Below are 14,003 nucleotides of genomic sequence, written 5' to 3'. Positions count from 1 at the left end.
TTGCATTTATAGATTCTCTCCAGTGAGTTCATACATGAACTCTCTAATAGCTTGGCAAAACTGCTTACATTACAGAGGTTCTCTAGAATAAGACCCTTTGTGTACTTGACAATAACTTCAATATATGAAGGTTCTTCTACATTCTTTACACAGTATCTGTCTTATTATGGGCTCATTATGGGCTATACAAGAAGTAGAATGCCTAAAGGCTTTCTTATGCTCCTTACATTATAGGGTTCCTCTCCAGTGTGAGACCTTTCATGGACTAATAAAGAATCAGAATGTCTGAAGACGTTCCACCAGTGATTACATTCACAGGATTTCTCTTTAGTATGAATCCTTTCTGAACTTTAAAAGAAAAAAATTACTTAGTAAAGAATTACCCACATTGGTAACATACATAGTGTTTCTCTCTAGTGTAAGTACTTCCATGAACTTTGAAAGACCCATGATAACCAAAAGACTTCCCACATGGTTTGCAATCACTATGGTTTCTCTCCAGTTGAAATTATTCTTATCTTAGAACAGAACTAGGACATGAAGCACTTTCTCACAATATTCACATTTGTAAGGTCTACTATATACTAACATGTTTTTTAAGACCTACAAAAAGTTTTCCATTTATGGCACATTCATATGGTTTCTCTCCAGTGTGAGTAGTTCCATGATGTTAAAAGAATTAAGGTTACTAAAGGATTTTCCACATTCCTTACATTCATAGGCCTTCTCTCCAGCACGAATCCTTTTAGGTTTTAGAACTGGACTTGGAGAATTAAAGGTTTTTCCACAAGTTTACATTTGTGAGGTCCATTTCCATGCAATGTCATATATCTTTTAACCTGTGCAAAAAAAGAAAGTTTTGCCACATTCTGGCATTCATACCATTTCTCTACAGCGTAAGTGCTTTTACATACTTCAAAAGAACTAGAATAAATGAAGGCTTTTCCACATTCCTTACATTTATAGAGTTTCTCTCCATGTGAATCCATTAGAAATGAACTTTAAGTTCATTTTCCATACACTTAATATTTACAAGGTCCATCTCCGGTATAATAACATGGGGCCTCCATGGTTGTCAGGAGAAATGAGTGAATTTGCACATTCATTTTTGTCATGTTTTCTCTCTACGATAAATATTTTCATGTCCCTGAAAGAAGTGGTAATAACTTCAGATTTTCCCACATTGTTTACAAGTATATTGTTTCTCTCCATATTCCTGATACTCAAATTGTTTGTATCATCACTCAATATATACCTGTTAAGAGATGGATGACACATCATGACTACTCTGGAAAACTTACATTTATGTAGTTTTAATACAACTGGACCTTTCTTGCTCAGGTAAAATTTTGGAATCTGCCTACAGATTTCTCCAGAGTGGTAGAGGTGTTTTTGTTCACAGCCTTTCTGTACATTATTATCTCTGGCCAAAAATAGAAGTACATTTATATTTTATTTTTAATTGAGAATGTATACTGGGGCACAACTGGGGCTGTGGGACCACTTTCCTCCAGCCACACCCCAGGGCCAATTCTGCTTCCATTGTCCTAAGAGAAGCAGATATAAGAATAACAAGATCCAGGAAATCTCTAAAGCTCCAGGTCAGAGCACAGATAGATCCTGTAGCTTGATCTGCAGTATACTTTTCTCCACTTGAACTTCATTAAAGGTTTATATATAGAGACTGCATGTCATGCATGTAATTAAAAGTGAATTGTGGGAAAGTTATGCATAATGGATGCCTCTGAGATGACTCAGCACCCTGTCAATCATTTCTGACAATCATATCCAGAAGGATCCAATGAGAGGTGACCTGGGTGGGGTGTACATCTTTTAAATTCAGAAGTCTGACTAATCTTCTTCTCTTCCTATTCCTCTGCTGTCCCAACACCACTTTTTCTACATTTGTACCAGTCTTTTGTTTCTGCTGGCAACAAACTGCACTCCTTGAACACATCTTCCCCAATAACTTCAATAAATGTAACTGCTTTCTCTTTTACCATCAAGTGTATACTTGCAATTCTTAGATCAATGTATACAAGAATCTGGAATCCATCTCTTGGACCCATCACATACTGTATCAAATCAGGAAGGAACTGAATTAAATCCATATTAAAGATTAAAACTGTATTAAATGAGGAAGGAACAGAAAGCCTCAAAAAACCAATCACAAGTACAGATATGGAAGAAACAATGAAAACCTATCAACAAAGACAGGCACAGGACCAGATGCTTTCAGGGTTATCATCTCAAAAACATGGAAAGAGTTAATAAGAACACTTAGTAAACGCAAACCCAAATTAAAACTAGTAGAACTATCTAAATTATCCAAAATTACTTTTTCAGGACAGGATTACAATGATACCTAAGCCAGAAAATGACTTGACAACATAAGAGAACCATAAAGCAATGTCTGTGAGAAACAACTTTTAAAAATCCTCTCAAAACAGTAGACAGCCAAACTTAAGTGCATACTGAACAGATTATGTGTTACAACTGAATGGGACTTATTCCTCACATGCAAGGGTGGTTAACAAACACAAATTAGCCAGATGTGATGATGTTAGCATGTGATTCTGGCTAAAATCAGACAAAGATGAGAAGATTCTTCCAGTACATTTTGAAACAACCTGGGGCAACACAAGACTCCATCTAAAACAATAAAAAATGCCATCATCACCTCAGAGAACAGAAAACATTCCAGTATCTACAATTCTTTTGAGACAAAAAGTCTCAAGAGATTAGGTATAGGAGAAAATTTTGGAACAGCTGCCACTCATGAAAATTCCACATGGAATTTGTTAAAGTATTGAGTAAAATGAGATATTCTCCAGTAGTAGCACATGCAGATATTAAAAGGAAATAAAAGACAAAAAAAGGAAATAAAAGATATCTCAATCAATATAGAAAAAAATAAGTATTTGTAGATGACAAGATCCTACATGTAAGAAAATCCCAAAGAAACTACACAGTTATATATAAATATATACATATATTACACAAAATATATATATTTACTAACTTTGCAAAAAGAAAATCAACATAGAACAAATGAAAAAGAAAATCAGAATTCCTATTTATGAAAGAATCAAAAATTAAATACTTGGGAATAAATTAAACAAAGGAAGTGAAAGATACATGCACTGAAAAACATGAAACACTAAGGAAAGAATTTAAAGATACATACAGAATTCCTGCTCTAATTAATCAGAAAAGCAACTATTAAAATGCCTGTATTACCCAAAGCAATATACAGATTCAAAGCAGCCTTGATAAAAATCCCAATGATATTTTATACAATAACAGAAAATGTAGCCTTAAATGTGAAATTATAAAAACATGAAATTGCCAAAACAATTCTCAGTAAAAACATAAAAGTTCAAAGCATCAACATATGATATAAAATTATATTACAGTGCAACAATAATTGAAATAGTATGTTAGTATTATAAAAGTAGACACATACACCGTTGGAAAAGAATAGAGACCAAGAAACAAAGACAAGTAAATATAGCCAAATAATTTTTGAGGAAAGCATCACAAGGTCACAGACAAAAGATAGTATTTTTCATAAAGGATACTGAAAAACTGCCTTTCCACATGCAAAAGAATGAATTTGGGCCCTATTACACACCATACCCCAAAATGAATTAGAAATAGACAAAAGGCACAAATATAAGACCTGGAACAATAAAGCTCATGGCAGAAAAAACATGTATATAAGTGTGAGTTCACAGACATTGTCCTTGGCAATGATGTTCTGAATATCACATTAAAAGCTCAGATTACAAGAATAAAGCTAAATGAGTGGAAATGCATTAAACTAAGCAGTTTCTGCAAAGCACAGAAAACAAACAAAATGAAACACCAGAGCCTAAAGATGAAGCAAAGATATTTGGAAGCCATATATCTAATAAGAGTTTATGTCTTCATCCATTTTCTTTTGTTGTAACAAAATAGCTACGTTTGTCTGGGTGGTATATAACAAAAGAGGATTAATTAGGTTCTCACTCCTGGAGAATCAGAAAATCCTAATGTCATTGTGACACCAATCTGGTTAGGGTTCACTGGATGTGTTATCACATAGCAGATGTCATCACAAAGTGGGAGAGGAACAGAGAGAGAGGCATGAGAGAAAGTGTGAGAGCAGAATGAAAATGAGGTGAGTAGGCAAATTGGGTGGCCTCATTTAATAACTACCTATCCTTGAGAAAAGTAAATCAGACATACAAGATTTTCAGCATTCCCAAGATTAATTTCTTCCAAAAAAGTTACTCTCATGATTTAATGAGCTCTCAATAGGCTCTACATACAAAAGGTCCCCATCACATATCATTACCATTATACTGGAAAGCCAGGTACTGTGGCATGTGCCTGTAGTAGATTAAGATCAGCCTGAGAAACACAGCAATACCCCATCTCAACTAAGAAAAAGAATATCAATAGTACTTCATTGAGGACCAAGCATCTAGCACTTGAAGCTTTGGAAGAAGCTCATATCCAAACTATAGCAGATTAATTCCCAAAGTTTGTAAAGAATTCATATAAACCAATAGTACAATCACAAAAAAACAAGATTTAAAACTGGGGAAATCACCCTGTCACAGCTTGGGTCTGGATGTCTCCCCAAAGCTTCATTTGGTCAGAGGGAGTGTGAGGCTGGGAATAAGGACGTGTGATTACTAAACCACTACACATGAGTGAGTGGTTTAGCACTATCCTAATCCTGGTAGTCTGGATGGGGTAAAGGAGGCAGAAAGATGTGGTGAAGGTCTCTCCCTTTTTGCTACCTTGTGCATGCCATGGTGTTTCTGCTCTGCAATGCTTGTTTGCCATTCCTGCCTTGGAGCTAGCTGATTATGGACTGAAACCTCTACAAACTGTAAGCCAAATAAACCCTTTCCTCTCTAACTCTAGGTGTCTGGTATTTTGCGTCAGCAACAAGAGAAAAGTAACTAACACACACCCATAAATATATTTCTCCAAAACCAAAAAAAATGATTAAGTAATACATGAGAAAGTATTCAATATCACTTAATCATCAGGGAAAGTTAATCTAACTCAGTATGAGAAAAGACCATCTCTCACACATTAGAATAGTTATTTTTAAAATGTCAAAAAGGGCTAACATAGTTTTCCACCATAGCTGATGCTGTGTTTCCCAGGCACAGCCTGCAGTTTTATCTCTGCTCTTACCCTCTTTTTCTATTTACTCAGCCCAAGCTTACTCTGCAGAGCCAGTTTCTCTCTAACTCTTCACTTTTTACCTTCTTGAATAAACTTTGCCATTGCTTTAAAAAAAGTCAATGGGGCCAGGGATTTAGCTCAGTGGTTCCGCTGCCTGCCTTGCAAGGGCAAGGTCCTGAGTTCAATCTCCAGTACCAAAAAAAAAAAAAAGGTCAAAAGGGGAAACCTTTAAAAAGTTTACCTTGTTACAGTCATTATGAAAAAAAGAGCAAAGTGGGAGGCATTACAATTCTGGATTTCAAATTATACTATAAAACCTAGTCATAAAAACAGAATGTTATTGGTGCAAAAATAGACTTGTAGACAAAGCAATACAACAAAAGAACAGCCTCATGCACGTTTGGCCCCCTAATCTTTAACAAAGGGGATAAAAACAAATGTTAGAGAAAAGATACTATCTCTATCAAGTTGTCCTATGAAAACTGGTTATGCAATTACAGAACAATGAATCTAGACTCATATGTCTCACCGTGTATTAAAATCAAATCAAAAGGGATCAAAGATGTAGACATAAAAAGAGAAACACTGAAGTTTTTGGAAGATAAAATACACAAAATTTGATGACATAGGAATAGGTAAGGACTTACTGACTAGAACCCCAATTGTAAAAGAAATAATTCTAAGAATCAACAAATGGGAATTTATCAAATCAAAAGGCTTCTGGGTAGCCAAGAAAATAATCAACAAAGTGAAGAGACAACCTACACGATGGAAAAATATTTTGCCAGCTACATCTCTAGAGAAATAATATATAGAATATAAAATAATTTTTTTCCAAGTTTGATATATGTCATTTCTTCTTTTTTTTCCATTAAGTTTATTGATACATTTTAGGTATACAATACAGTTACATTCATCATTGGGAGCTTATACCTTTACAAGATGTATCTTGGTTCTTATTTTTTCCTCAGTCCCCTGGCCTCCTTTTACCTCCTCCACCTTTCCCTATCTACAAAGAGTTTGTTTCCATTTTTTCCTTTTCTCATTTTTCCTTTCCCTTCTTTCCTTTCCCCTATCCCTCCCACTTCCCCTACCCCTTTAGACCTTTTCTTCCTATTTCACATTATTAATTATACATTTTGATTCTTATTTACACTTTTAGTTTCTCCACCAGAGAAACTATTCAGTATTTACACGTGTGTCCTACGTACTTCACTTAAGAGTATGTCCTCAATGTGCATCCATTTAGCCATAAATGTCTCTAGTTTCTTATTCTTTATGGCTGAGTAGTACTCCATTATACATTAAAAAAAACCACATCTTCTTTATCCAGTCTCCAGTTAATGAACAATTGGGGTGTTTCCAAGCTTGAGCTATTACAAACTGTGCCACTATAAACATGGGTGCACATATATCACTGTGGTATGATTCTTTTAAATTAGACACTCAGCAGGGGAATAGCTGGGTCAAATGAGACCTCTAGTCCTATTTTTCTGAGGTGTCTCCATATTGATTTCCACAGTGGTTGCACTAGTCTGCATTCCCACAAACAATGGAGAAGGGTTCCTTTCTCCCCACCACCCCGCCAGCATTTGTTATTAGTTGATTTCTTGATAGCAGCCATTCCTTCTGGGGTGAGGTGGAATCTCAGTCTTGTTTTCGTCTGCATCTCTTGAATGACCAGTGATGCTGAACATTTTTTCATATGTTTATTTGCTGCTTTTACTTGTTTGTCTGAGAAATGTCTGTTAATTTCAGATGCTCATTTTCGAATTGGGTCTTTAAATTTGGGGGGGGGTGTCTGATTTTTTTAAAGTTCTTTGTATATTCTAGATAGTAGACCTTTGTCTGAGGAACAGGCGCTAAAAATTTTTTCCCACATTGTAGGTTGTCTCTTAGCTCTGTTGATGGTTTCTCTTGCAGTGCAGAAGGTTTTTAATAAGATGAGATCCCAGTTTTTGATTCTTTGTGCTAGTTCCCGTGCTACTGAGGCTTTGTTCATAAAGTCTTTTCCTATGCCACGGTCTTCAAGAGTTTTACCTAACTTATCTTCCAGCAAGTTTAGTGTTTCTATTTTAATATTTAGATCTTTAACCCTCTTTGATTTTAGTTTAGTGCATGGTGAAAGATAGGGGTCTAGTTTTAATCTTTGGCATGATGAAATCCAGTTTTTCCAATACCATGTATTAAAGAGGCTTAGATGTCATCTCTTGCATAACATCTATTATGGCTTGTGTTTAGATGTCCCCCCAAAGCCTCATGCTTTTTCAAAGGTGGCTGGATCTACAGTGTGACTGATTCATGCTGCAATGCTAGGCCAGAGGGCTCTAGGATTAAGGGTGTGAGTGCAACCTGCCCTAAGCAGTTTGAATAAAAGTGGCAGAAAGACTTGGTTAAGGGCCCCTTGTTGCTTTTTTTACGATGTGGGTGCCATGAACTGTTTCTCCTCTGTGACGCCCCTCTGCCATGTGCACTCTGTGTTGGAGCCAGCTGATTATGAACTGAAACCTCTACAAACTGTGAGCTAAATAAACCCTTTCCCCTTTAACTTTGGGTGTTGGGTACTTTGTCTCAGCAATGAGAGAAAAGTAACTAAGACAACATCCAACAACCCAAAATCCAAAACACGTTAAATGTAAGTTGAGTCAACAGCAAGTTAGAAAAACAATTGATTGCTAATGCCCTATTTTCTAATATGGCATCATTTTTGATGTGTATAAACAGCAAAGTTTTATTTTTCTAGATGTAGATAAAATAATATTGCCCAAGTCAAATACTGAATATTCTAAAGGCAAGTTTATGTAGTTCTTAACTACGTATTGTAGTATACAATGTGAATTTGAAATATGAAATTAAAAAATAAAATCTCCCCAAACTCAATGAATGTAATTATATATATCACAAACATATACTAGTTAAAAATAAAAGCAGATTCTGCCATTTGTGACTCTATGTATTGGGGTACAGAACATTAAGCTAAGTGAAATAAGACACAGAACAAAAATACTGCAAGATCATGCTTACATGTGAAGTCAAATATTCAGACATATACTATAAAACAATTAAAAAAAAATAAAACAGTTCTTACAGGAGACAACAGGTGGGGTCAGGACACAATGAGGACATGTTCCTCAGAGGATACTAAACAGATATTTAGAACAAACAAGTCTGCATCTACATCCACAACATGAAAAGTATAGGTAATAAAATTGTGTTTTATTTGACATTCCTTTAAATGCAATTTTACTTGTCTTTGTAACAAAAATGAAATCATGGGTTACTGTTACATAATGGATGTGTTCATTTTCTTCACCACAGTAACCACTTTACTATTTATATGAATTTTATTTGTTTTTTTTTTTTTTGTTTTTTGTTTTGTTTTGGTACCAGGGATCAAACTCGGGAACTTCTGCTTGCAAGGCTGGTGGCAGAACCACTGAGCTAAATCCCTGCCCCCTCTATATGAATTTTATAACATCACATGTATACCTTAAATACACAAACTTCTTTTAAAAGTAAAGTTCATTAAATGGGTTCTTCATGTTTTTCTAACTTGTAAACATTGAAGATATATATCACATTTAAGTGTATATAGGGATATTTTTTGAGACGGGGTCTTAGTACGTGGTTTGGAGTGGCCTTGAACTTACCATGTAGCCCAGGCTGGCCTTAAACTAATGGAGATTCACCTACTTCAGCCTCCCAAGTGTTGAGATTACCACCTCACACAGCTAAGTATGTATTTTTATTAAAAAATTTCAATGATTAAATAAATTCAAAGTGCACTTACTTGTTTTATTTCCTTATCTTTAATATTTCATGTTATTAGCAGAACACAGTGGTTTGTGCTTATACTCTTAGCTACTGGGGCAGGGGGCTTAGGCAGGAAGATTGCTTGAAACCAGGAGTTTCATGCAGCCTGAGCAAGATAGCCAGGGTACTGTCTCAGGTCACAGTTCAGCAGTGAAGCACATGCCTGCAATGCATGAAGCTCTGTGTTCAATGTCCTGCACTGCAAAAAAAATTCATAACACACTAATATTCTCTTGTAGGAGAATTCCTTTAGTTTTGAGGAAAATTACCTTGTCTTCTTCCCAATTTGGGTACCAATCTGCAAAACTATTGACTTCCAAACTTTTTTCCTAAAAGGCAAAGAGAGAAAAATTAATGAGAATTTATACAAAATTTTTTAGATTATAAATTCATGATGAGGTAGAAACATGCTTTGGTTATTCATTACACTATTTTTTTTGTTCCAAACTTTGGAGAAAAATAAATAAAAGAATATGGTCATTTATTCAGAATTTAAGAAGATAATATCAAGAGACTGTAATGGTGGCCCAAGGGCCAGTTATTCATCTTCATGATCCCAAGGATGTCCATATGGAAACTGTATGGAATTAATCACAGGTTAAGGGCTCTGTTCCAGAAAACTGGGTGTGGTGGTGCATGCCTGTAATCTCAGCACTCGGGAAGCTGAGGCAGGAGGAAGTTCCAGGATAGCCTGGGTTACATAGTGAGCTCAAGACCACTCTGAACTAAATAGCGAGACCCTGTCTCAAAAAACAAAAACAACAAAAGAAGAGTTCTGTCCCAAAAGACTTCAAGTATGATCCACGAATACGTTAACAGGATTATCCATATATACGCCCAGTCAACCACAAATTTGATTCTCCCAATAGTCTCTATAACTCTCAAACTCAGGAGAGGTTTTTACTTAGTATTATCATGTTATTAGAAAGAATAAAACTGAGAGTCAATCAAATGGAAGATATGTAGAGCCCATGAATGTGTGGGAGGCACAGAGCTTCTGTCTCCTTCCAGACTAGACATCCTCCAGGCTAAATCATCAGGATAACTTGCTGCAGGATCTAAGGCAAAACTTGATGAGATGTAGTCCAAGGAATAGAACAGAACACTTAGAAACAATCCCATGCACCTTAAGGTACCAGATTTTTGGCAGAGGGACCTTGGAGAAAAGAGAGCCTCTTCTAATAATGGTGTTGAGAAAATTGGAAATCTACTTGTAGATGGCTGAAACTAGACTTTTATTTCTCACCCTGTACTAAAAGTAAATGAAAATGGGCCAAAGACTTAGATATAAAAACAGAAATTGAAAACTGCTGGAAGATAACATAGGGATAACACTTGAAGCCACAGGCTCAAGCAAAATGTTCCTGAATAGAACTCCAACGGCCCAAGAAATAATATCGAGAATTAACAAATGGGATTACGTCAATTTAAAAAGCTTCTGCACAGCAAAGGAAACAACAGCATGAAGAGACACATTAATTAATAAATTAATGAATAAAATAGAGGAGAAATTCCAGCAAACTGAAGGTGGACATCTGGAGACAGGGATTGGAAGAGCAGGGTTTTGAGATAAAAGGGAGAGATGGGTATGAGGTTTAAAATGACAAAGACATGTTAAATGCAAGAATCAAAAACCCCAAGTGAACCCCACCATTCTGTATTACTAACATGCACTGATAAAAATAAATACATTTTAGAAACTGCGCTTCATCTTCCATTTCCCCATGAATCAATCTCTGTTCAATGGAGTGACCCTCTTCACAAATAGAAAGCAGCACTCCTGAGGATGCCCCTTAAGCTGAAAAGAACCTTTTGCCACACTATGAAGTAGCATATCAACCTCAAGCAAGAAGTAACATTGCTTCTGTCCCTGAATGGTCCAGGAAACCAGACACCTGTGTAATCTTTGTTGCACTACACCTGAAAGGACAGGCCATATGGGCATATGTATAAGAGGAGCAAAGATCATGCAACCACGTGCTAGCTACAGCAGACACTTGAAATCTGAGATAGGACTCATTTCTGAGAAGCTATGCAAGTAAGATTTGAATGTACAAGCATAGAAACGCCAAGAAAATGTTGACACACTCCCATAAGCAGGACTCTACCACTTAATGATGATCAATTCTACTATGGGAGCCATTCTATACAAACAATCCCATGACACTGATGTTGCTCAGTCCGAAATTCAATTTAGCCTTAATATGCCTAAAAGAAAAATATTGTATGGCGTAAAATCAAGATTTTGTAGGTATGCATTTACAACTTCAAATTCCATTTTATTCAACTCTCGACATGTCAAGGGATATATATTTTCATTTTATTCATTTCAGTGTGAAAATTTTAACAAGAGGTGTGTGCTGGAGGCCGGGCAGGAGAAATGGGATGATTCAAACTCTTTTAAAAACTTCATGCAATAATTTTCCAAATATATGGTACTTGAGATGGGTCTTTGAGGAAGAGCAGAAACTAGCCCCGGGGAAGTACACCTATTTACCTGGCAGACCACTCTCTTTCCCCACCCTGCCCTGCCCTGCCCTGCCCTGCCCTGCCCTGCCCCTTAGGAAGCTGTACTGTAAGGACCAGTCATAGTGGCAACAGTCTCTGGCTGTAAGGGAGGGGTCATGAGGAAAGCAGCCAATTGAAAGAGAGCAAAGATAAGACATTAAATTCTCCTTGCTCCCATCTTGCCATCCTGATTATTCAGGAACCCTGCTATCTTCTGCTATATGCTAGACCTCACAGTACACTGGCCCCTGCTTGGAGTCTTGGTGTCTCATTTTCAAGTAACTAATCTAGCCTATGTCTCCTTTAGACCTAGTGATATCTACTGTTCTCTGATGTTGGTGTCAGCATTTTCCTCACGACTCATGGCCTCCTGTAATACTACCCACACTAGGACTGTGAGACCCAACGTAGCAACTTAGCAATACTAGCACCATGTTGAGAACATTCTCCTCCATTTTGTAAATGTGTGACTTCCAGCTGCACTCCGTTTTCGCATGCAACCGCAAGATAAAATTAACAGAAAATGTGTTTCATGTGATCTGCAACAATCTGTTACCCAGTGGAATGGGAGGAACTAACTGTGCTTATCTTGGCTTCTGCAACCAGCTTCTGCAACAATCCGTAACCCAGGGGAATGGGAGGAGGGACTTTTTCTGTGGTTTTTCCCTTTAAATATGCAGTCCTCATTTCAGTAGAGGCCTTTGTCCTCTGACTCGGTTGGAGTGTACATGGGTCCTGGCTGGAAAATAAAGTTCTCCAGTAAGTTTTCATGACTGTGTGGTGCTTTAAGAGATTGTCGCTAATCTATCCGGGAACGTGGTCCAACAGGACAAATAAAAACTTTCATCAACCTCTCACTCACTACAGTTCTAAAATGCTTCCGATTTCCTCCATGCATGGACTCTGTCTAAACCACAAGGTCATATAAACCTGAGTCAGTTACACACACACAGGCACAATGAAGTGAGGAAAAAAAGTAAAGGACTTCTGACAGTTTCTGGGAAAATCATAGCGAACAACTGAATCATACACTTTACGGTTAATACGTGGAAATGAATACAATGGCATCATACCACACACAGGCTTCTACAACAAAATACTAAGTGCTGAGGGGGTTAAACAACACATTTATTTCTAACAGTTCTGGAGCCTGGGAAGTCCAAAATCACGGTATATATAGCCTAAATGTTTTTGCACATAATTCATTATATTCAAACTTTTTTAGTTATGGCCAAAAGGGGGCGGGGGACGAGCTGGGGAAGGGGTGGGGTAAGCGGAAGGGCCAGTGCTGCGTGGAAAGGACCTGGAAAGTTTGCAAAGGGAAACCTTAACCTAAAGGAGGCTCCAGGAAGCCTGCGTCCAGAAAAAGCCTAGGAAGGAAAAGTACAAGGATTTACACAAGTAGTTCCACGTGCTTATTCTCTGATTCACTCACATGTAAAATGCCCCACACAAAATTAAATTTTCCTTCCTGCCAATACCAAGCGCTAGGCTGGAGAATGGGGGTCGAATTTGGAAGACTTGGTACAAATAAGGCTGGCCTGCGACAAGGAACCCCAGGGGCTTCAGGGCTCCCATCAATAACCCCACCTTCCAGTCAGGAGTCGCCTCGTGCCTCTCCGCCCACGCACACACTGCGGAGACACTGGACTCCAGGCTGGTGCGATATCACTGCCCAGGGCAAGGCAGTTTGCAGTGGATCCGGCTGCCATCATAGCCTCACCCCGAGGCTTGGAGGAGACCGAGTGCCGAGTAGGCAGTGGCGGAGGCGGGCGCGGGACTCTAGGACTGCCGAAACAACAGGTTCCAGGTCGTCCCTGGAGTCCCGAGGCTGGGTCCACACTCACCATTCCCGGCTTCACGGGTGATCTAGAGGCCTCCGCACGGCTCCCACAACCACTGTAAGTCCACAGGAAAGGGAACCTCAAGTGCTTCAGTGAGACATGTTTACAAAGACCATTTAACAGGAAGCGACCTCCTCTTGCCTAGTGGAATGACTCTCGACAACCGTTTCCGGTGGCCTCTAATTGGGTAGTTCCTGTAGCCTCCGCCCCCCGCTTCGTGAGCGACAGTTCTGGAAGATCACTAGAGCCGAGGAGCCCCTCCACCACGCAATTGTTTCCCCTGGACTGACTACTTGTGGAAAGCAAAAGGGGCACCCAGGCCAGGTCACACTGAAACGGGGGAGCCTGTTGTCCTGTAAATCAGGGCCCTGGTTTAAGGCTGCCACCACTCATGAACTGGGTCCCTAAGTTTAGAAACACCGACCCATACTCTGTAAGCTCCTCTCCCTTCTTGTTGATCTTTGACCCTTGCCTAAATTGAGATTTCCAGCCATTCTGTCTCCACCCTGCTCTGGAGCTAGGAAGGATAACCTCCACTTCTAGCCTAGGCTCAGGATCTGTTCTCAGACCAAGTAGCTATGGATATACAATGATTTTTTTTTTAAAGTTACATTCTTTAAAAATGTTAATGTGTAAGTGATCTTTTTCTGT

General features: G+C 38.2%; 1 protein-coding gene across 1 annotated transcript in view; it reads right to left on the bottom strand.

Annotated features, from left to right (window-relative positions):
- The window catches only part of LOC106008481 (uncharacterized), an 85,553-nt gene extending 72,065 nt beyond the window's left edge, over positions 1–13,488 (bottom strand). The window contains exons 1-2 of the mRNA XM_087201482.1: positions 13,356–13,488; positions 9,270–9,329 (exon numbers count right to left, since the gene is read on the bottom strand). Coding sequence (XP_087057608.1) covers positions 9,270–9,329; positions 13,356–13,358 — 63 coding nt within the window. The 5' untranslated portion in view covers positions 13,359–13,488. The remainder of the gene's footprint in view (positions 1–9,269; positions 9,330–13,355) is intronic.
- Between the last annotated feature and the right edge of the window lie 515 nt (positions 13,489–14,003).

This window comes from Heterocephalus glaber, unplaced genomic scaffold, assembly GCF_053883595.1.
Source record: "Heterocephalus glaber isolate CG9 unplaced genomic scaffold, H.glaber_assembly_v1.0 deba00001760, whole genome shotgun sequence".
Lineage (NCBI taxonomy): Eukaryota > Metazoa > Chordata > Mammalia > Rodentia > Bathyergidae > Heterocephalus > Heterocephalus glaber.
This window is presented reverse-complemented; position numbering and strand designations above follow the sequence as displayed.